This window comes from Bison bison, unplaced genomic scaffold, assembly GCF_000754665.1.
Source record: "Bison bison bison isolate TAMUID 2011002044 unplaced genomic scaffold, Bison_UMD1.0 scf7180017864089, whole genome shotgun sequence".
NCBI classification, from domain to species: Eukaryota; Metazoa; Chordata; class Mammalia; order Artiodactyla; family Bovidae; genus Bison; species Bison bison.
Genome location: NW_011494661.1, coordinates 2,971,223 through 2,994,280, shown reverse-complemented (window position 1 = coordinate 2,994,280; position 23,058 = coordinate 2,971,223). Strand labels below are relative to the sequence as shown.

The window sequence follows — 23,058 nt, the reverse complement described above, 5'->3', positions numbered from 1 at the left end:
ATATATCCATCTGTTGAACGTGTAATGTTCGGACTATTTCCTTCACCGTCTCCGCCTGTCCCCTGCTGCGGACAGTTACAAACTTGGTCAATAACCATCCTGGAAGGACGTGAGGTCCCCGGCTACGGACGTAGGTCAGAGATCTAAAAAGGCAGAAAGATTTTCTGGGTGGAGCTGGGGCAGGGTATGACTAGTACCTGGCAGCGCCGCCGATTGGAGGAGAAGAAGGTTGTTCCCTCAGGGCGGGTGCTGATTGGCTGGGGGGGAGGAGTCATGACGTCCTAAGAAGTTGAGCAAACACCTCCTCCTCACCGCCTGCATCCCAATTTCGGCTGGAAATTTGGAGCCTCCCCTCCCAGGGCCCGGGAGCTCACAGGCGGCGGGGACCGGACGAGGTGAGGGCGGGTTGGGTGCCAGGAGGAGCTGAGCTGATGGGCAGTGGGCTCAGCCTGTGAGATGAGTTTGGAGACCGCTGGCGGGGCTCTGCCTATCCGCCGGGAGGTGTGGGCGAGTGTTCTGCCTACTCCTCCCTGCGGCGCTGGGGACCCGGGAACTCTGCGGACGCCGGCCGTTGCCGGGACGAGAGTGGGGAAGGGCGTGAAGAGCGTTCGGCCTCCTCTCCAGGCCTCTCCCCGAGCGTTTCCCTGCAGACGAGGGGTGGGAAGTCGGGGGCAGTGGGCGTAGCCCCGGAATTGCTGTATATGCAGGAGAAGGGATGGCAACGTGGATTTCTTTTTTGGCCAGGGCTGAGGTGGGGGGCGGTTGCTGGGGAGTAAAGAATTGGTATTGAAGTTATAGAACAAAGCCTCTGTTAACTCTTGGACTGTGTGCTTATTTAGATAGGCGGCTGCAGCGGGTGGCTGACGGATGGCGGCGGGCACCGCCCCTGCCGCCCAGTACGCTCGCACCCCCAGGCTTTCTTTCAGCGCAGTTACTGGTTGACCTTTTCAGCCCCTGGCCTGCTTAAACAAATTCGGATCACAGACTTATTCACACTGCCCATGTGGACCTGACCTTTCTCTGGGATGGGGGCCATCCCCCTCCATCCTCTGACAGACAGGAAAAGTGCGGAAGTTGAATGTTTGGATATCTGCGTTTCCTGAATTTCTGAGACTCCGCAGGCGCCGTGCAGGCCAGTGGGAGAGTTCGCCCGCGGAGGGGGCGCGGTTAGAAGCAGTTAAGTACCCTGTTTAACTCAATGGGGCTAAATGCCCTGGCTACTTCTGGAAGAAATATGCTTTCCAGGTACGGATTTTAAGAGAGTGGAAGTGGCTTGTGGCGTGGGGAGAGGGAGAGAGTGTGTTTAATAACTCGAACGAAGACGAGCATTTTTTGATGTTGTGGGTCGTCAGTTATTCGGACGTGAAAATGTAATTGATTAGGGCGACCTAGCTGTGCACAGGAGTGAACGCTCATCGACTTTGACATATGGCTTTCATATACTCTATATTGAAACAACAACAACAGCAACAAAAACCAACCATGACACTGGGTGTGGGCTGCTTCTATATATGTGTGTTGTGAACTCCTCTCACTCCTCCTCCCCCTTTTTTGCTATACAGAGGAGTGAACCTGTGGGCCACAGAATGTTCTAGCTGTGTAACCTGGTGGCCCCTTCTGCAAAATGAGCTAGGAGGACAAAGGTTTAAGTCAATGTCCCCAAGTGACTTTCCCACTCTCCAGAAAATCCTATTTGTTATCAGCCTCGCTTGTTATTGGTGACAGCATCATCAGAACTCTGATTTATTTGTAATTGAAAATGTATCCCATAACTAACCAGTCCTCAAGCATTAGCAGGATTTTGGAAATGATCTTTGGTGGGTAACCAATCCCATTTAACACAAAATTTTCATTTTTTCCACATATTCTTGTATTAATTTTCTCATAGAGATAACACTACAAACAGTGACAAGTTTCTGTGGTGAGGCCACAAAAAATTCTATGGAATTTCTGGAATCACAGAAATGCTGTATATCTGGAATGGAAAGTAACCAACAATGTTATTACCATATTCATAGAATTAAGACACAGTCGATTATTAGATGTATCCTCCTTTCAAGGATGCTAAAATGTGAAAAAAAAGTAATTTAAATTTGATGAATTATAGTATTAAAATGATAACTTATTATCTTGAACCCTCATGCCTGAAGGGTGAAGGTAAAGAGAAGGCTTACTGGGCTTTTTAAATTTTTTTTTTTAAAGAAGTAAGAAGAGGGAGGGATGAACATAGAGTCATTGTGAAGGCCTCCCCACGGTGTGACCCAGAGGAAGGGAAAGTGATGTTCTACTGTCAGGGGTGATGGATGGCTGTGTTTACCTTTGAGGAGAGGGCAGCTTTGCAGCCTTTTGCTTAGCATTTACTGAGTGTTTATGACATGCTCAGCACTTTATGCCTATTAATGCAAATAAATTTCTCAATAACCCTATGCTGCTGCTACTGCTAAGTCGCTTCAGTCGTGTCCAACTCTGTGCGACCCCACAGACGGCAGCCCACCAGGCTCCCCAATCCCTGGGATTCTCCAGGCAAAAACACTGGAGTGGGTTGCTGTTTCCTTCTCCAGTGCAGGAAAGTGAAAAGTGAAAGTGAAGTTGCTCAGTCGTGTCCAACTTTTAGTGACCCCATGGACTGCAGCCTAGCAGGCTCCTCCATCCATGGGATTTTCCAGGCAAGAGTACTGGAGTGGAGTGCCATTGCCTTCTCCGCAATAACCCTATGAAGTAGGTATAAATCCCATTTTGCAGGTGAAGTACAGACAGATACTCACCAAGGTCTTTGAGTAAGTGGGAAGCTGAGGAACCCAGGCCGTTTATGGAGGAGAGTAGTCAGAATTTTTTGTGAGGTATCCCCCTCCTATTTTTGGCTCCTGGTCACTGCAGTTAATGCAGGTAACTTAGGTGAATATCCTGTCTTTCTTCATAGTGCTTTTGGTATTTTGTTTCCCTGTTTGTGTACTTTGGCTATATCTTCATGAGTGAGAGTGCCTGTTTATGTTCTAAAATTTGAATGCCTTTGTAATCCACAGTGTCCAGTCACTACTATACTTAATGTTGTTGTTGTTCAGCTGCTAAGTCGTGTCCGACTCTTTGCGACCCCATGGACTGTCCTTTACTATCTCTGGGAGTTTGCTCAAATTCATGTCCACGGAATCAGTGATGCCATCTAACCATCTCATCCTCTATATACTGTACTGAATAGAACCAGCATATTAAAGCTGAAAAGGATGTTAGCATTATATTCCAGCCTGAATTATGAAACTGAAGTCAAGGAAGGAGTCCCATATCTAGTTATATGTCTCAGCAACCAGATCTGGATTTTAATACCATTTTTATTTGTATTTCATAATATTCATTGATCTATGAGATCTTGACAAGAGATTAGATCTTTTGTGAGCCTTGTTGGGCCAGTGGTAAACATGAAATCCTGTTCTTATTCATGAGTCTATTTTGTTTGCTTTGCTGGTCTTTATTACATTCATTTAAATCTGCTCATTTATTTATTCATTCTTTCGCCAAATATTCAAGTTCTCCTGTAGGGAAGTCACTAGAAATATAGAGATGAGGAAAACAGTTCATTTCTTCAAAGAATTTATAGAGTTTAACAAAGAAAGAAATTAAGCAAATAAACATTGTGGATAAGACTCCAATTCAGAACTAACTTTGCATTCCATCTCAGTGAAGCTACATTTGTAGGCTAGAGACCAGGAGACTGGTAGGTGGTATTATCTTTGGATGACTTTGAGTAGTTGATGGACTTGAGAACACATGATAATCTTAGATCAGGTTAATGAACACTAACAGATACGCCTCTCCCTCCAAGTCTACTTGTTTTTCAGATCAGATCAGATCAGATCAGTCGATCAGTCATGTCCGACTCTTTGCGACCCCATGAATCGCAGCACGCCAGGCCTCCCTATCCATCACCAACTCCCTGGACTCCCCTGGTGGCTCAGACGGTAAAAGCGTCCGCCTACAATATGGGACACCGGGTTCGATCCCTGGATCAGGAAGATCCCCCTGGAGAAGGAAATGGCAACCCACTCCAGTACTCTTGCCTGGAAAATCCCATGGATGGATGGAGGAGCCTGCAGGCTATATTCCATGCGGTCCCAAAGAGTCCTACACGACTGAGAGACTTCACTTTCACTTTGTAACCAGTTTAACATTAAAAGAATATAGCTATGCAACAGGAAATAGAAGTATATGGAGGACGGTGTTCAAGCCTCATGGTCATGCCTCGTTCAAGCCTTGTTCATGTTCACGTTCAAGTCTTGTTCTAACAAGCCTTGGGGGAGTTCTAGGCTATCATTAGGTGTTCTGTTAATTTGGAACTCTTATGAACCTCTTCAGGATCATTATGGTCTGGATGCCAAATATGTAGTGTGGGCTAAGACTCATGGTCATGAAGTTGCTTGCCTTTATTGCATCAGGGCTTCCTGGGAAACTACGGCTTTTATTTTTTTAATAAAAAAAATATATTTATATATTTGGCTGGGCCAGGTCTTAGTTGCAGCACACAGGATCTACCATCTTCTTTGCGGCATGTGGGATCTTTAGTTGCGGCATGTGGGGTCTAGTTCCCTGACCAGGGGTTAGACCTGGGCCCCCTGCAGTAGGAGCTTGGAGTCTTAGCCAATGAACCACCAGGGAAGTCCCATCATGGCTTTTTAAATATACTTGCATGTTTTGAATAAACTGGAAGTGAGGGTATAAATCATTTGCATTTCTCACCCTTTATTTATTTTAGTCAACTGAAGGCTACTCCATCCTTAGTCACTCTGAATTTAACCAAAATGTATGCCTGATTGTATGCAAACAACTTGACATTGAGAAATGTCCCCCTGTGATTTGGTGGTTTTAGTGTGAGTCACTGGATTGTATTCTAGTGGAATTATTTCAAAGATCTAAAATATATGGACAAAGAGCACATTTCTGATTGGGGGCTAGAGAGAGATGATATGGCCTTAAATTTTCTTTAATAAAGAGTGTCTAATCCTTTTTACATATCCCAATGAAAGCAACAGAAATTAGAAGGGGCCAAGCCTAACTCTGTTTTGTATTTTATTGTTGAGTTCAGTCCTGTCCGACTCTTTGCGACCCCACGGACTGCAGCATGCCAGGCTTCCCTGTCCTTCGCTATTTCCCGGAGTTTGCTCAAACTCATGTCCATGAAGTCAGTGATGCTATCCAACCATCTCATCCTCTGTTGTCCCCTTCTCCTCCTGCCTTCAATCTTTCCCAGCATCAGGGTCTTTTCTAATGAGTCATAATAACCTCAGTTCAGTTCAGTTGCTCAATCATGTCCGACTCTGTGCATATTCTATCTTGGAACAATTCAGAAATTCTCACTGTTACATATTTCTTGATGACCTGAGAATGAAATGAATGGTGGTCCCAGGAAGTTTTATACTTGAGAGCAAGGTTCAAGGCTCAAGCAGTTACTGATATAATCAGACTCTTCTATAATCATCTCCTTACTAAGCATCCAGAAACTTAAAATTTACCTTGGCCGGGGCTCAGGATGGATTTTTGGTGACATGTAGGATGGAGGCACCCCATGCTGTGGGAGAACTGGTCATATAGCCAATACCATATGGATCTGATTTCTTTCTGAATTGAGCTGGCAGGAGTAACATGTGTCGGATATGAGAGGTGTGGATTTGCAGGCTTCGACAAAGAATCCCTAGCATTAACTGTTAACCTAGCTAGTCGGATTTCACTTCAGTTGCTTCATCTGTAAAATGACGAGAATAATAGTATCTGCTTAATTAGATTGCCACAAGAAGGAAATGAAATACTGTCTATAAAGTGCTAAGCATAGTGCTTGACATATAATGTTAAATCAGTGGTAACTGTTGTTCTATTTCTTTAGAAACAAAGTGTTAGGAATTGGGATTCAAGGATTCCCTCCAAAAAGTGAAAGTGAAAGTAGTTTCCTAAATAAAACAGAGAAGGTCAGCCTGTGCTACTTTACTTTCCTCTTCCCCAGGAAAGTCTGCCTCTGCAAACACGTACGTAAGTGTATGTGTCTGTGTCTCTCCTCCCACACCATACCCCCGACTCCAAACAAAGGAGGTATGGAGGAAGAGGAGAAGGCAGAAGAGTGTTTCTGAGAAAGGGGAAGCTGTGGTTTTAAATCAAACTTGGGCTGAGGAGAGAGACTGAATTACTTGGATAGGTTTCCGAATCTTTGTGCCAAGAACTGCTACTAAGTATAGAAGATTAGGATCACTTGGTCACCCATGGTATGTGAGATAAAACCCCTGCTGGGAAGATGGGACTGTTTGTGGGCTTGTCAGTATGTTGAGAAAAATCACTTGTCTTTGGAACTGATTTCATTCGTAAACATATGGTTGCAAGTTCTATGAAATATTGCAGATTTTCCTTTGGCTTGAGGGAGAATAAATGTTATGGGCTTGGAGTTAACATAGTCTGTTTAAAAATAAAGCTATATATATATATATATAAATCAAAGCCTTAGATAGAGTATGTAAGTCTTACTGAAATGTTGATCATCTGTATTTGGCCTGAGTAAAAGTTAGCCTGAACTCCTCATGATCAGACTGTTTACTTGCTGTGTGCTGTGTTTTCTCTCCCTGCCCTTCTTCTTCTAAAGCCTTCTTAGCTGGACTCCTTGCTGTTTGCTTTATTCTTTTACTCTGTGTTGTGAGTTATCCTACAAATTTTCTATCTAGGGTGATAAGTAGTTCGCCTCTAGGAAATTACTTGTATGTTCCATTGTTTGGACAAAGCTTCCCTCTCTTTAAGGTGGGCCTGGTTTAGAGATTGCAGTCTGATGTAACAGAAATGTGTTCCATAAGAATTTTGCTATATGCTAGGGAATTTCCAGAACATATAAGATCATTTAGTATCTATATTTTGATGCCAACCTTAAACATAGAAAAGCAAGGTTTAGCATCCAAATGATCTGAAATAACCTCTGACTAAGTTTATGTTCCCATTTGAAAACTGTTTAGTATTTATGCTTTAAAATTTTTTGTACAATTTACTCTGTGCTGACACATAGTAAGCCTCTTGTAAATATTTCTTAACTGAACAAATGAATAGAGTTATATAATCTGGGACAGCAGTTAGAGAACTGATTAAGACAGGTCTGGGTTTAATGTAATAGCAGGGAGGGGTGGTAGGGTAGAGGACAGGTTGGAAAGGCAAAAAGCAACAACAGGGTCAGCGAAGTGAGGCTGAGGGTTGTTGAGAGGGGCAGGGGTTGAGGGACATGCTTTCCAGCTTCTAACACCTGTGGTAAAAACATGTTTGTTTTGTTTTCCAATCTGCCAGAACCAATGCTTTTATAAAATTCAATACCAATGAATTACTAGAAAAAATGATCCTGTCATATAAAGATTTCTAAGTGCCTACTTTCTATTTCTGTACACATCTCATCCTGGACCAGTAAAAAGCAGTTCAGTGACTGACAACAGGCTGTAAAACACACTGAGTAGATTAAACTGGAAAGAGGTTGGAGCTAGATTGTCAAGGATCTTGTACATTATGACAGGATTCTAAATGTTTCATCGTTAAAATTGGTATGAATGATCTTCTTGTATTTGTAGATTAACTTGCTTAAAACCTTTGTGCTGAATGTATGGTTTGGTAAAACATATATTTTAAAAACATGATTTTGACACAGCCAATATTGATTAGTGTCCTGTCAGTGCTTGGGACTCTTTTTAATTTTGGATTTCCCTTTGTTTGTGAAAGTTCAGTTTTGGTTGGGTAAAGGAACACTGTGATGTCATCCAGGTTTTCCCTCCCCCTTCTCCACCTTGAATCTGTTACCACCTGGGTTGGTTAGATTTTACAACAGATTTCTCAGGAGACCAGAACTGACCTGTGAGCCCTCCTGCCTTTCATTGCCCTGCTCGTACAATGTCTTTACAGTCACCAGGTTTCAAGATGCTGCGAGTGTCCAGAACCAAACTGGGCAGGCTGAGCCCCAGCCTCTCCAGAGGGCTTCACCACAAGGCAGTGATGGCCTTGAGGCGGGAGGATGTGAATGCCTGGGAAAGGCGGGCTCCTCTGGCTCCCCGGCACGTCAAAGGGATCACCAACCTGGGATACAAGGTCTTAATACAGCCTTCCAATCGGCGAGCCATTCACGATAAGGTAATATTTCCAATTTGTAAAGATATGTGAAAGTGAAATGACTCTATGTATGAAAATTACAGAGCATCTGAGTGAACCTAAAATGTTAGCTGTGCTGCGCTGTGCTTAGTCGCTCAGTTGTGTCCAACTCTGCGACCCATCAGGCTCCTCTGTCCATGAGGATTCTCCAGGCAAGTATACTGGCGTGGGTTGCCGTGCCCTCCTCCAGGGGATCTTCCCAACGCAGGGGACAAACCCAGGTCTCCCATATTGCAGGCAGATTTTTTACCATCTGAGCCACTAGGGAAGCTCAAAAGGTTTGCTAGTGTCAGTTAAGGACCACACGACAGTATTTCTTTACTTCAGTTGTAGTGAGATTATATAGTTAGGAGACTTCTAGTTAGAATACTTTCTTGAGCCCAGAATTTAGCCAGTAAGTATTGTTTTCACTTATTCCATGCTTTCTCCAGTTTAGGGATGACATCCCATCATTCTTTCATGCGCGACCCTGGTTCTAGGACTGGGAAGACCGACGTCTCCAGGAAATGCTTTACTACGTAGAGTTTGTTCACGAGTCCTAACCTTGCCAGTCACCTCACATTCATCATTCATTCTTCACCATAATCTTATGACACAGATTTAACTTTTATTTTTACTTCAGAGACATGCACGTGGTTTTTCTTCTGTGAGCCATTTGAAAATATGTTGCAGACAATGACACTTTATCTCTAAATGCTTCAGTATGCATTTCCTAGGAATAAATAGTCTTTCTACATAACCATAACTGTCGTTTCTTTTTCACACCTAAGAAATTAATAATTCCACAAGATCATCACATATACCTATTTCAAATTTCCCCTTGTCCCTAATGTCTTTTAGGGTTTTTATTTTAAGCAAGGTTTAAATAAGGTTCACTGAATTTATTATTATGTATCTTTAGTTCTTTTAATCTAGAACAGTACTAGGTTTATTGTTAACTAGGCTTATTGTGGTGATCCTTTTGCAATGTATACACCTGAAACTAACTTTGGTATATACCTGAAACGAATATAATGTTCAGTTCGGTCATATCCGACTCTTTGCGACCCCATGGACTGCAGCACGCTAGGCTTCCCTGTCCATCACCAACTCAAATTCATGTTCATTGAGTCAGTGATGCCATCCAACCATCTCATCCTCTGTCCTCAGTAAGAGGACACTGAATGGAATTTAATATTTCTTAGGAGAATGGTTTTTTTGTCTTTAGACTGCATCTCACAAAGAATATTCAGAATGCTGTGTTCAAAACATATCTGAAGTAGTTTTTCTGTGTGGCTACATGTCAATGTGATATCCAGTTGGATTTATTTGTTTTTGTTTCTATTAAATTTTAACATTTGCTTTTAAATCCTTTTTGATTTAGTTTTATTTTTTAAATAAGTTAAATATTTATAAGTTTTAAAGATGTTGTTCCTGTTTTTCAGTCATTAAATTGTATCTGACTTTTTTCGACCCCATGGACTGTAGCCCTCTAGCTGCTCTGTCTATGGGATTTCCTAGGCAAGAATACAAGGTTGGGTTGCCAGTTCCTTCTCCAGGGGATCTTCCCCACCCAGGGATTGAACTCACATCTCCTGCATTGCAGGTGAATTCTTTAGTCTCACTTTAGTGAAAGTGAAAGTCACTCAGTCGTGTCCTACTCTTTGCGACCCCATGGGCTATACAGTCCATGGAACTCTCTAGGCCAGAGTACTGGAGTGGGTAGCCTTTCCCTTCTCCAGGAGATCTTCCCAACCCAGGGATCAAATCTGGGTCTTCTGCATTGCAGGGGATTTCTTTACCAGCTGAGCCACAAGGGAAGCCCCTTTAAAGATTGCTGCTGCTGCTGCTGCTAAGTCGCTTCAGTCGTGTCTGACTCTGTGCGATCCCATAGATGGCAGCCCACCAGGCTCCACCGACCCTGGGATTCTCCCGGCAAGAACACTGGAGTGGGTTGCCATTTCCTTCTCCAGTGCATGAAAGTGAAAAGTGAAAGTGAAGTCGCTCAGTCGTGTCTGACTCTTAGCGACCCCATGGACTGCAGCCTACCAGGCTCCTCCGCCCATGGGATTTTCCAGGAAAGAGTACTGGAGTGGGCTGCCATCACCTTCTCCGTAAATATTAAAACCATATAAAAAGATGCAACACAGAGAAGTCTTGCTGTTATCTTTATCCCCTCCATCCCATTCCTATCTACCTTGTAGGCTACTGTTTTCATTAGTTTCTGATCTATCATTCCTGTTTCTTCTTACAAAAATGTGTGTTATGTGTTTTCTTATTTTCCTTTTAATCTTATGCAGAACCTTGTGTACTGCATATACTCTTTCACACCTTGCTTTGTTCTTTGGCATATTCCCTGATGCTGGGAAAGATTGAAGGCAGGAGGAGAAGGGGATGACAGAGCATGAGGTGGTTTGACGGCATCACCGACTTGATGGATGGAGTTTGAGCAAACTCTGGGAGAGGGTGACGGACAGTGAAACCTGGTGTGCTGCAGTCCGTGGGGTCACAAAGAATTGGACATGACTGAGTGACTGAACCGAACTGAACTGAAGGCATATCCTGGAAATCTATGTCAGTTCATAGAAATCAGCTTCATTCTATTTAATGTCTATGTAGTAATTACTCTGTTATTATTGCTCTCTGATTTATCATGATGTATTTAACCAGTCTACTATAAATGGGCAGATTGTTTTCAGAGAAACCAGACATGAACATGTTTATTACTTTTACTGTCTCTTCTCTAGATTTATGCTTTCCTTTCAAGTAGATTCCTAACTAGATTTATCTTCCTTTTATTTAACTGCCACCTCTGATGCCTTAAAAATTCTGCCTGGATCATGCTGCTGCTAAGTCACTTCAGTCGTGTCTGACTCTGTGCAACCCCATAGATGGCAACCCACCAGGCTCCCCCATCCCTGGGATTATGCTACCCTTTTATTTAAAAATCTGAAATAATTCTTTGTGGCCTCTATATACTAGTTATGAAATCTCAGTTTAATGTGTAAAACTCGGGTTTCCCATTGATAAAATGGGGATAATAATAGCATCTACCTCATGGGAGTTTTGAGAATTAAATAATTCACCCAAAGAGCTTAGCAAAGCATACAGTAATTTATTAATAAATATCAATGATTATAATTTTTATTTAACAAAGATCATATTCACAATGATGATATTCAATCTACTTTTCTAAATTGATTCACTTATTATGCCCTAAACATCTCCTTACTTTCCCATCTCAATATTTGTATATGTTTCTTCAATACCTCTTACTGGTATTAGCACCTTGTATTTCCTATCTCTGTTCCTCCAAATCCAACTCAGCCTTTTAGATTAACTTAAATTTCTGTATTTCCATTGAGAGTTATCTCAATATCTGTTAAATTAATATATCATTTAGATTATTAATAATCATACTAATTATCATTAAGTAATGATTATTCATATTAAGAATAATCATACTATTCTTTTGAATTCAACCTAATATATTGTGCCTCTGATTCTTTCTACAATATTTTGTGAGCTCCTTTACAGGAGGAAGCTTGTTTGTCTTTCTTTGGGTTTTATCTCATCTCTATCACAATCCACTGTACAGAGTAGGACAATAGTAAATACTAATTGAACCCCACTCCCCAAAAAAGAAAGAAAAGAAAATGTTGCAGATTTATGTCTTTCTTTTAAAAATATACTAAAGAAATAAATTCCTGGGCTTCCCTGGTGGCTCAGTGATAAAGAATCCACCTGCCGATGCAGGAGACATGGGTTCAATCCCTGTATCAAGAGGATCCCCTGGAGAAGAAAATGGCAACCCACTCCAGTATGCTTGCCTAGGAAATTCTGCAGACAGAGGAGCCTGCCAGACTCCTGTCTGTGGGATTGCAAAGAGTCAAACACAACTTAGTGACTAAACAACAATAACAACAATAAATTACTATTACCATTTCATGTTTCACAGCATTGTTGAAAAACATATATTTTACAAGAATATTTAAATCACATGTTCTAGTGTGTTAGTGGCTATTCAGTTCAGTTCAGTTGCTCAGTCGTGTCCGACTCTTTGTGACCCCATGAATCGCAGCACGCCAGGCCTCCCTGTCCATCACCAACTCCCGGAGTTCACTCAGACTCACGTCCATCGAGTCAGTGATGCCATCCAGCCATCTCATCCTCTGTCGTCCCCTTCTCCTCCTGCCCCCAATCCCTCCCAGCATCAGAGTCTTTTCCAATGAGTCAACTGTTCTCAAATAAAATTATGTGCTGAATTTTCTGATTTTTGTTTTTGCTGCAAAAGTCAAACATGTTAAATTCATCTTTAGTCAGCAAGTAAGAATTTTATAAGTCGTTTTCCCATTATTTGTTCCTTATGTTTTATTCTTTCAAAAGTTTGTGTCTTTAACTGCTAAATTTATTTGGTAAAGAAAATATGAATACAACAAATCAGGGGAATAACTTTCAATCAAAATTGCATTCCCAGGAATATGTCAAAGCTGGTGGCATTCTCCAAGAGGATATTTCTGAAGCTTGTCTAATTTTGGGAGTTAAAAGACCGCCAGAGGAAAAATTAATGCCCAAGAAGACTTATGCATTCTTCTCCCACACAATAAAGGCTCAGGAGGCCAATATGGGTTTGCTGGATGAGATCCTAAAACAGGTATTTAGTGGGCAATATTCATAAATGTTAACACTGAAACTTTTTTTTTTTTTTGCTTTTAACTGTCAAGCGGAGTTTTAGTTTTCTTTTAGCGTCTAGGAAATACATCATGTTATTCACCTCAACAGGAAAGATGATCTGTAAGATAGTGCTTGAATAGTTCTGCTGCTGTTAGGGCTCCTCTGCAGGGCAGGGTCATAAAAAGAAGAATCAAACATATTTCATTCCTTTTGTATTCTAAAATGGAAAGAATGATAGAAGCATTTGTCCCAAATGATCATTAATTTATAAGGTTAGTTGGTCAAATATAGCCAAGTAGAATTTAAGAGCTGAAAAGAACCTTAGGGATCATACAACCCACGACCCTAATTTTTCAGATGGAGCCCAGAGAGGTGAAGCAAATTGACTGAGGATGCTCTGTAGTACCAGAACTGGACTGGAGACTATTTTTACATTTATTTCTACATATTCATAAGGGAAAAAAACTTTTTTGAGATTATTAGTACTGTGGAAAAACTAGCATCTATTTAAATTACAGAGTATTCACTCAGCAAGTATTTACCAAGTGCCTACACTGTGTCTGACACTGATTACTGCAATGAACAGAGCTTATATCTGAGTGGAAGGAGACAAATGATAAATAAATGACACCTCATACATTGCTTGGTGATATATGTAATGGAGGTAAATATGATACAGTAGAAAAAAGGAGTGCTGGGCACTGGGGGAGATGACAATGCTAGTTTAAATAGGATGGCTAGAGAGAGCCTCATCGATAAGTTGGAACTGAGCAAACCTTTGGTGATGAGGGGTCAAGCCATATCCATCTGGGCAAAGTCTGCTAAGCTAAGAGAATAGTAATACAAAGCCCTGACAGTCTTTTTGAGTAGAGGATTAGAGAAAATCATATTCTAAGATGCTTTTTCTGCCCTGCTGTGTGAATAACAGTTGGAAGTGAGAGGAGGAGAACAAAATTAATAAGACTGTTAGTCTGGACTAGTCCAGATGCTAGGCTGCCAATGATGGTGGCTTGCACGGAGGTGGCAGAAGCAGAGGTTGTGACACATGGACAAAACCTGCGTATATTTTAGAGGTCTGAGCCCACAGGAGTCACTGATGAAGTGAGTGTGGACTATGAGAGAAAGAGAGGAGTCAGAGCTGACTCTGAACGGATTTTGGTTTCAGTAACTTAAAGGAGTTGCCTTAGATTGAGATGATGCCACTGTCAGAGGAACGGGCTTGTTTGGAAGGATCGAGAGTTGGGTTTAGGGCCTGTTGAGTTTAATTTGTCCATTAGACATTGAAGGGGAGAAGCTGAGTGGGCCACTGAATGTGATCTGTAGTTCAGGAAGCCAGCTCCTCCTGATACACAGTTGTCAGAGACTAGAAGGTATCTAAAGCCATGAGATTGGATGAGGACAGGGAGTAAGTGTGGATAGAGAAGTCCAAGGTCTAAGTCCTGGAGTAAAGATATTAGGCCCTTAGAAACTAGACTAGCATTTGACAGTAGGCAGAGGACAGGAGAATTTCATGAACAGTAAAAGCAGTAGAGGAAAATGTATTTTATATAGGTATCCAGAATACATTCTTACTCTTTTCAAATTCACTAAACAGAGACTACAGTTAATTTGCAGTGTTTCAAAAGAACAAATTCAAAAACTAATTAATGAAAATATTAAGAATGTTTCACGTTAAGCAGATAAACTCCTCAAAAAGTACTTCAGAAACTTTTTTTTTGGGTTGTATGAACTTTTGTTCATTTCAAGAAAATCAATGAAAACAGACCCAGCAGGGCTGCTTTTGGGCAACATTTTTGTAACAAATGACTTGGAGTTGGATGAATATTAAATATTCTTAAATACATGGACATGGTAAAAATTATATTATCTTTGAGGAAATAGAGTATTTAAGACATTCTATAATTACAATGTGTTAGTAGCTTTTAAGTATGAATTAATAGAGGATTTCCAAGAGAAAGAGAAAGGGAAGATTCCTTTTCTTGGAAGGAAAGGAAAGGGGAAGGATATGATTTTAGTGAAAATGAGGAAGTGAAAAACAAGCAGCTTGTTTTATTTTTTAAATAAAGCTTGCTTGTGAAAGCCTGGAGAGAGAAAACAGAGAGAAAGAGAAAGAGATACTAAGAGAGTCAGAAAGAGAGAGAAGAAGAGGAAGAGAGAGAATGAGATAGATTTGCGTGTATGGACTTGAGAGGGTGTTTTGTTGTCGTTTTTAAGGTATAAGGGAGACTTGGGCATATTTAGAATGGCTGAGGGGAAGGAACATAGTAAAGAGAGACAATGCAGTAAAGAGAATAAGTTCAAGAGTGGTCTTGGAAGACACAAAAAAAAGTTGGGATCTAGCTCACAGGGATTAGTCTCAGGAAGGACTTGTTTTTGAGACTAGAGGGAAGGATGTGAGGATGAGCGGGGCATTATGTAGAAATATTGGTTGATGGTGCTGGGCTAAAAGTTAAAGGATATCATGCCTTTGTTATTTTATTGCCTGCCATCAAGGGGCATTAGCATCCTGCTAGGAGCATTCTTTCATTTCTCATCACAAACCTATCCTTGGTTTGTGACCCAGCATTTTCTAAATGTTTCATGGTGCACCTCATGGTAACTTCTGTTAGCAAGTCAAGATATATTTTATAAGAGGGAAAAATGTGAAATACCCACTTGCTCATATATGTGTTCTACCCACTGAAATTAAGCTGGATGATTTAGAAATTTTTTATCATTTCTTCAGGAAATCCGACTTATTGATTATGAGAAAATGGTGGATCATAGAGGAATACGGGTGGTGGCATTCGGACAGTGGGCAGGTGTGGCAGGTAGGTATCCAAGGCTGTTACATCGCTCACTTTCTAAATTTTCCTGAAAAGTAACTGTTTTTTCTGTGGCAAGGGGATGGGAGTGTTCATTTCCACCAATAAAAATAAACATGAGGGAGTGTGAGTAAGGATGATGAATATCAGGGGAATAAAATGAGACACTACATTTATTACAGAGATAAAGAAAAGGAACAGAGAGAAGGACAACAGCTATGGATAGGCTTGGAATTTTTCTGTTTGGGAGCTGGAAAGAGAGGTCAGTCTGGTGATGAGAAATTTGAAGGATGGAAGAAAGGGTGAAATGGGAGAGGTAAGATGTGGAGATCGGAGAAGGCAACGGCACCCCACTCCAATACTCTTGTCTGGAAAATCCCATGGACGGAGGAGCCTTGTAGGCTGCAGTTTATGGGGTCACTAGGAGTCGGACACGACTTCACTTTCACTTTTCACTTTCATTCATTGGAGAAGGAAATGGCAACCCACTCCAGTGTTCTTGCCTGGAGAATCCCAGGGACGGAGGAGCCTGGTGGGCTGCCATCTATGGGGTCACACAGAGTCGGACACGACTGAAGCGACTTAGCAGCAGCAGCAGACTACTTGAAGGTCTGTGATTGTCAGAATAAGTAGACAGAAAATTTGTAAGGTACGGAACACACAGCACTATCAACCACCGTGACATCAGCGACAGTTCTTGTGCACCCAGCATTCCACCTAGCAACTTGCAGAACAGAATAAACATTCCTTTCAGGTCATGTGGAACATCTACCTAGATGGGCCATGTGCTGGGTCACAAAAAAATCCTCAATAAATTCAAAAGTTTAAAAACCATAGAGTATGTGCTCTGACTATAATAAAATTAACTTTGGTATTATAATGCAAAGATATCTAGAAAATTTCCAATATTTGGAAGATAAACCACGTTTTTAAAAATAATTCATGAGTGCAGAAGATCTCATAGGAAAAATTAGGAAATATTTTTAATTGAAGAATTAAAACAGCACACAAAAATTTGTTGAATGCAGGTAAAATGCTGTTTAGAAGGAAATTTATAGCATTTAATGCTTTGATTAGAAAAGAAGAAAGCAAAAACTAAAAGCTGGTTATTTTTTAAAAAATCAGTAAATTTTATAAACTTCCAGTTAGATTAATTTTTAAGAAAAGAGACAGAGAAGCCACATTTCAAAAAAGCAATATTAGGAATACAACAGGAATTATCACTATATACATCACAGATTTTAAAAGGATAAGGGAATATTATGGATAGGCCAATAAATACGACAATGTTGACAAAATAGGCAAATCCTTGCAAGACACAACTCACGAAGAAATAAAATTCTTGAATATCAATGTACAAAATACATTATAGGCATTTGTCAAGAGAAGCAAATTATTATTTGTAAAGAATTATTTGTAGTAGCTTCATTCGTAATAGCCCAGGCAATCAGCAGAGGAATGGATAAATAAACTGCAGTATAGCCATAGAATGGAACACTCCTCAGCAGTAAAAAGAAGCAAACTTCTTATACACACAAAGTATGCATGAATCTCAAGAGCATTATTCTGAGTAAGAGTAAGACAGACGAAAGAATAATAAATATTTAAAATTTCATTTGTGTGCAACTAAAGAAGAAACTATGCTACACAGACAGAAATAGAATCAGTTGTTCGGAACCAAAGCTTGGGGAGGATTGACTGGTTGATGGGAGTAGCCTATATCTTAATTACGTTGGTGGGAAGATGGGTGTGTACATTTGTTAACAGTTAACAAAGTTTAGACTTTAAATTGGTGTGATCTATAGTATATAAATTATTCCTTAAAAGTAAACATCAGAAAAAAGATCAAAGAAAATTTGTCAGAGATATGGAGAGGGAAAGTTCTCTTCCGAGAAAGAAGAAGGGGAGAATGGATGCTGAGGTCCTCACTACGGGCATGCTAAGTTTTTGCTATTGAAGGACATCCAAAATGAGAAATCCATGAGGTAGTTGACTGGGTCTTGAAATAAAATATCTGTGTTAGAGATACAGACTTGTAGTCATCAGCATACAGAGAATACCTGAAATTTAGGAATGAATAAGTTTAGCTCAGGAAAATAAAAATGTAGAGGTTGAAGAGAAGAGAGCCTAGAACAAAATCCTGGGGATGACAGTGTTAAGCAAGGGGCAGGGGACACTAATATACAAAGAATAGGCATGCAAAGAGGAGCATGAAGAAATTTAGGGTGATGATGTGTTCAAGCCAGGCACGCTGAGGGAAGAGAGTTCCAACAAAAAGAAGCTCTACAATCTGCCTGCCGTGCAAGAGACCCCAGTATGATTCCTCAGTCTGGAAGTTCCCCTGGAGAAGGGATAGTCTACATACTCCAGTATTCTTGGGCTTCCCTGGTGGCTCAGACTAAAGAATCCGCCTGCAATGCAGGAGACCTGGGTTCGATCCCTGGGTTGGGAAGATCCCCTGGAGAAGGGAAAGGCTACCCACTGCAGTATTCTGGCCTGGAGAATCCCCATGGACAGAGGAGCCTGGCTGGGTATAGTCCATGGGGTCACAAAGAGTCAGACACAACTGAGTGACTAAGTACACATTGCCAAATGCCTCTGACAAGTAAGTCAAGGTCTGCAAAGTGTCCACCGAGTTTAGCTGTGTAGGTCACTGAAATAGCTGAGGGTGGGAGGAGGGGTCATAAGGTTAATGGTGACTTTGTTTTCCACATGTTCATTTGTTTTTGGTACCCGAGAAATGGAGGTGTGTTTAAATGTTAAGAATTAACCAATAGAGAGGGTTAGAAAGAGGACATAATTCCAGAGTAAATTCCTGAGTGAGGCAGGAAGGATGGGATCTGGAGCAAAGGTGGAAAGATTAACCTTAGAGAAGAAGAGGCACACTCTTTCCATTTTAGCAGGATTGGAAGTGGAGGGGACAGGAGGTGGGTGCAGCTGGGTTAATACTTTTGATGGCAGAAATTTGAGGGAATGGATAGATAACTTCCAGGGCCCCTTCCAAACCTGAGATGCTGTGGTCCGTGCTTCCTCAGGGCATGGAGCAGGTTGGAGAACTGGTGGAGAGAAGAGTTTCCAGTTCTCCTAACTAACCGTCTTTCTGTCGGTCTGATTCTGCAACAGGAATAATCAACATTCTTCATGGGATGGGTTTAAGGCTCCTTGCTTTGGGACATCACACACCTTTTATGGTGAGATGTTTATTGTGTCTCATTTTTTTTTTTTAAGCATGTCACATTTTAAACATAGAAACGTGTCATGGGTGGTCAACTAATGTGAATCACATATGCTTGTTTGCAGCACATTGGCATGGCTCATAACTACAGGAACAGTGGTCAGGCTGTGCAAGCTGTCCGCGATGCTGGCTATGAAATATCTCTGGGTTTGATGCCGAAGTCAATAGGGCCCTTAACATTTGTGTTCACAGGGACTGGTAATGTATCTAAGGTAAATTCCAATTGTCTTCTTTCCGTAAAGCAGTCTGGAACTCGGGCACTAACCTGAAGGATGTGGGCATTTTGTTGATGCTTCAGAGCCTTTCTTTTCCATGACTGGGCATTCTATTCTTGGTACTTTTCTTACCTATGAACTTTTCCTGTAGTAAAGAACAGTACTGGTCCAAACTTACTCTTTTTGCTTTTAGTTGATTCCAAGCTGTCAGGGGCTTTGAATGCTTTTTCTTTTCTTTTTAGACAGATAATTCCTTGCAGTGAAAAGTTCTGTTCTTAGGGTGCTCTATTTTACCTCAGTCTGAGATGTCCCAAAATTTAGAAGTAACCCCAAGATGAGATGCTAAGAAACTTAATTCAAGACTAGAATAAGTCTTATAGCTATAATTATGTCATAATTAATAAGTCTTATAACCTATAACTATTGTTATAAGTCTTATAATTAATAAGACTATGCTATGCTATGCTATGCTAAGTCACTTCAGTCTTGTCCGACTCTGTGCGACCCTAGAGACGGCAGCCCACAAGGCTCCCCCGTCCCTGGGATTCTCCAGGCAAGGACACTGGAGTGGGTTGCCATTTCCTTCTCCAATGCATGAAAGTGAAAAGTGAAAGTGAAGTCGCTCAGTCGTGTCCAACTCTAGCGACCCCATGGACCGCAGCCCACCAGGCTCCTCCATCCATGGGGTTTTCCAGGCAAGAGTTCTGGAGTGGGGTGCCATTGCCTTCTCCAAACTAATAAGACTAGAACTCTTATTTTCTTCCTTCTGGGGTAGTTTTGAGAATGCATTTGTGATCCCCTAGAGAAACTTATCGGAGAAGGCAATGGCACCCCACTCCAGTACTCTTGCCTGGAAAATCCCATGGATGGAGGAGCCTGGTAGGCTGCGGTCCTTGGGGTCGCTAAGAGTCAGACACAACTGAGTGACTTCACTTTCACTTTTCACTTTTCACTTTCATGCATTGGAGAAGGAAATGGCAACCCACTCCAGTGTTCTTGCCTGGAGAATCCCAGGGACAGGGGAGCCTAGTGGGCTGCCGTCTATGGGGTTGCACAGAGTCAGACATGACTGAAGCGACCTAGCAGCAGCAGCAGCAGAGAAACTTATAATTGTAAAATGGATCTTTCTTCCATGAGACTGTTTTACAAACAGGACATCGCTATAGTATACTGTGAGATAGTCATGTTGATTTTTTTTTTTTTTTTTGGTAGGAAATACAGTTTCCCCACTTCAAATAATTTCTGCAATGGAACAAAAGTTAAATAGAAATATTTTTATTGTACTCTCAATTCTAAACACTTTTGTGTCTGTGCTGAATAACTAAGTAAAAAATTAAAGCCCAACATGCATGCGTGCGTGCTCAGTCCCTTCAATTGTGTCCAGCTCTTTGTGAGCCTATGGACCATAGCCTGCCAGCCTTCTCTGTCTGTGAGATTCTCCAGGTAAGAATACTGGAGTGAGTTGCCTCCAGTTGCCTCCTTCAGGTGATCTTCCCGACCCAGGGAGCGGACCCACATCTCCCGTGTCTCCTGTACTGCAGTGTTTTCTTTTACCCAGTGAGCCACCTGGGAATCCCCCCCTCCAATGAGTGGTGTTTAAATGGTTTGCAGGCTGTATGCAAGAAGCTCCTCCGTACTTTCCTGTTGTGGTCCCAGCTGCAAGGCAGGGCAGGTAGAGCTTGTAATTGTGGGGAAAGTGAGTTGGAGCCTTTTGAGGAAATGAGGAAAACATATTGGCTCTTTTCCAATTGATTTTAAAATGTTTACTCATGCATTATTTACAGGGAGCCCAAGAAATCTTCAATGAATTACCTTGTGAGTATGTGGAGCCACATGAATTAAAAGAAGTTTCCCAAAATGGAGGTGAGGAGGGGGGAAGAGAGAGTGACTATATGTATCTTTGACTGTTTTTAACAGTTTGTGCATTATAATATTTTATCATCATAAACCTATATCACTTGTGACCCACTTTACTAATTTCTTTCTCCTCTGCAAGACCTGAGAAAAGTGTACGGGACAGTGTTAAGTCGCCATCATCATCTTGTCAGGAAAACAGATGGTGTATATGACCCTGTAGAGTATGACAAATACCCCGAGCGCTACATTAGCCGTTTTAATACTGATGTGAGTATCAGACCTAGCTTTTGAGTTACTTGCTCATGATACACTATAGTTAGGGCTGTTTTTAAGGCGAGAAATTGTGAATGTGTACCTTGATTTTCAGTTCCCCGTGTTGATTTGTTGTGAGTCCTTTGGGTATTATGAGTTGTTCTTAGGAATTGTTGGCTTTTATTGATGTTTGGAGTGGCCTTTGCCTGGTAACTTTGTGGCTTCTGTGGGTGTGCCCTTTTCTTCACTGACTCTCTTTCTACTTGAGGTCTGCACATGCTTAATAGCTCTAAACCATTTCCTGTGGGTTACTGTTTTCTGTATTTATCGTGAGTTAGTACTTGGACAAAGCACAATGTGGATGAGTTTTGATTTCAACATTGGTCCATCATTTCTATGACCACAAGTTGCAATCATAATCTCGGCCAGCCATCTTGAAATACATTTTGATTACAGGGAACCAGCGTGAAATAGTATGGTCTCCACTGTACAAAAGTTACTTCCAATTCACATCCTTCTGCTGGGGACACGATGGTCTCATCTTGTAAAAGGGATAATATATGTGTGCTCTGTAGTCATTGGTTATGCATTCATCCTCCTCAAAATTAGCCAACAAAAATGCATGCACCTATTGTGGAAAGGCAGGTTTTAAATAATTTTAAATGTTTGAACAAATATAGCATTTATAGATTTTGGTATGAAATTCAGTGTTATAACATGTAAAGCATGTTATAGAAGAAGGACCTTTACCTGCACCTTGAGAATGCTTGAGATGCTTGAGAAACAGGAATTATAAAAACTAGTTTCAAATTGAAAAATTTTGAACCTAGTAAATTTCCATCCCTTCTCTTTTCCCCAATCACAGAAGTATTGGTGATTGGATGCATCCTAAAACTTATAATGACCTAGTTATCATGTATGCATGCATGTTGCACATTTGTCCATGGAGCTTACAGATGTTATCTGATTTAATCTTCACAGCATTCCGTTGAGGAATGGGGTACATATTATCCCCATCTGGAAGGTAAGGAAAACAGAACCCAGGGAAGTTGAGGTAGAATGCTTTAGATCATACTCTACTAGAGGCTGAGCTGGAAATAGAACACTTGGTTGCTTAAATTTCTATTTCTCTTTTATCGGCTATGCAGTATATTGTAGAACACTGATATTGATTATATTTATGTTCATACGTTTTTCTATGAGGTAGTTCTCCACCAAAATCTGGGTGGATATTTATTGCCTTTCCTTCAAAATGTAGCCACTGACTTGGCAAATAACAAAGTCAGTTAGAGGTAATGTTGTTTCTCATGAATTTTACTGATAGTTCTCTTTCAACACACTGCACTGAAAAGGGCTATTTCCTATCTTGTTGAACTTAGAATTTCCTTTCCAGATTGCACCCTATACAACTTGTTTAATTAACGGGATCTACTGGGAACAGAACACCCCTCGTCTACTCACCCGCCAAGATGCTCAGAGTCTCCTGGCTCCAGGCAAGTCCCCAGTTGCTGGTGTTGAAGGCTGCCCTGCATTGCCACACAAGTAAGGACTTCAGCAATGACAGCAGTGTTCAGCAGCAGGCCCACTGGGAGAGTATCACACACAGGGATCCAAATAGCACAGGACTTGACTGTTAGTAACTGGTTGTCTGCCTTCAGTTCAGTTCAGTTCAGTCGCTCAGTCGTGTCAGACTCTTTGCGACCCCCATGAATTGCAGCACGCCAGGCCTCCCTGTCCATCACCAACTCCCGGAGTTCACCCAAACCCATGTCCATCGAGTTGGTGATGCCATCCAGCCATCTCATCCTCTGTCGTCCCCTTCTCCTCCTGCCCCCAATCCCTCCCAGCATCAGAGTCTTTTCCAATGAGTCAACTCTTCTCATGAGGTGGCCAAAGTACT

At 41.4% G+C, this 23,058-nt stretch overlaps 1 protein-coding gene across 2 annotated transcripts in view; it reads left to right on the top strand.

The window, feature by feature from the left end:
* The first annotated feature begins 294 nt into the window (after nt 1-294).
* AASS (aminoadipate-semialdehyde synthase) overlaps nt 295-23,058 on the top strand; it is a 77,621-nt gene continuing 54,857 nt past the window's right edge. Inside the window, exons 1-9 of one of the 2 annotated variants that reach the window (XM_010838073.1) lie at nt 295-395; nt 7,900-8,124; nt 12,599-12,775; nt 15,521-15,605; nt 18,723-18,790; nt 18,900-19,046; nt 20,834-20,912; nt 21,046-21,173; nt 22,552-22,700. In XM_010838073.1, coding sequence (XP_010836375.1) covers nt 7,915-8,124; nt 12,599-12,775; nt 15,521-15,605; nt 18,723-18,790; nt 18,900-19,046; nt 20,834-20,912; nt 21,046-21,173; nt 22,552-22,700 — 1,043 coding nt within the window. In that variant the 5' untranslated portion in view covers nt 295-395; nt 7,900-7,914. Of the gene's footprint in view, nt 396-7,899; nt 8,125-12,598; nt 12,776-15,519; nt 15,606-18,634; nt 18,791-18,899; nt 19,047-20,833; nt 20,913-21,045; nt 21,174-22,551; nt 22,701-23,058 lie in introns of those variants that run through there. The other variant, XM_010838074.1, reaches the window with a different exon arrangement.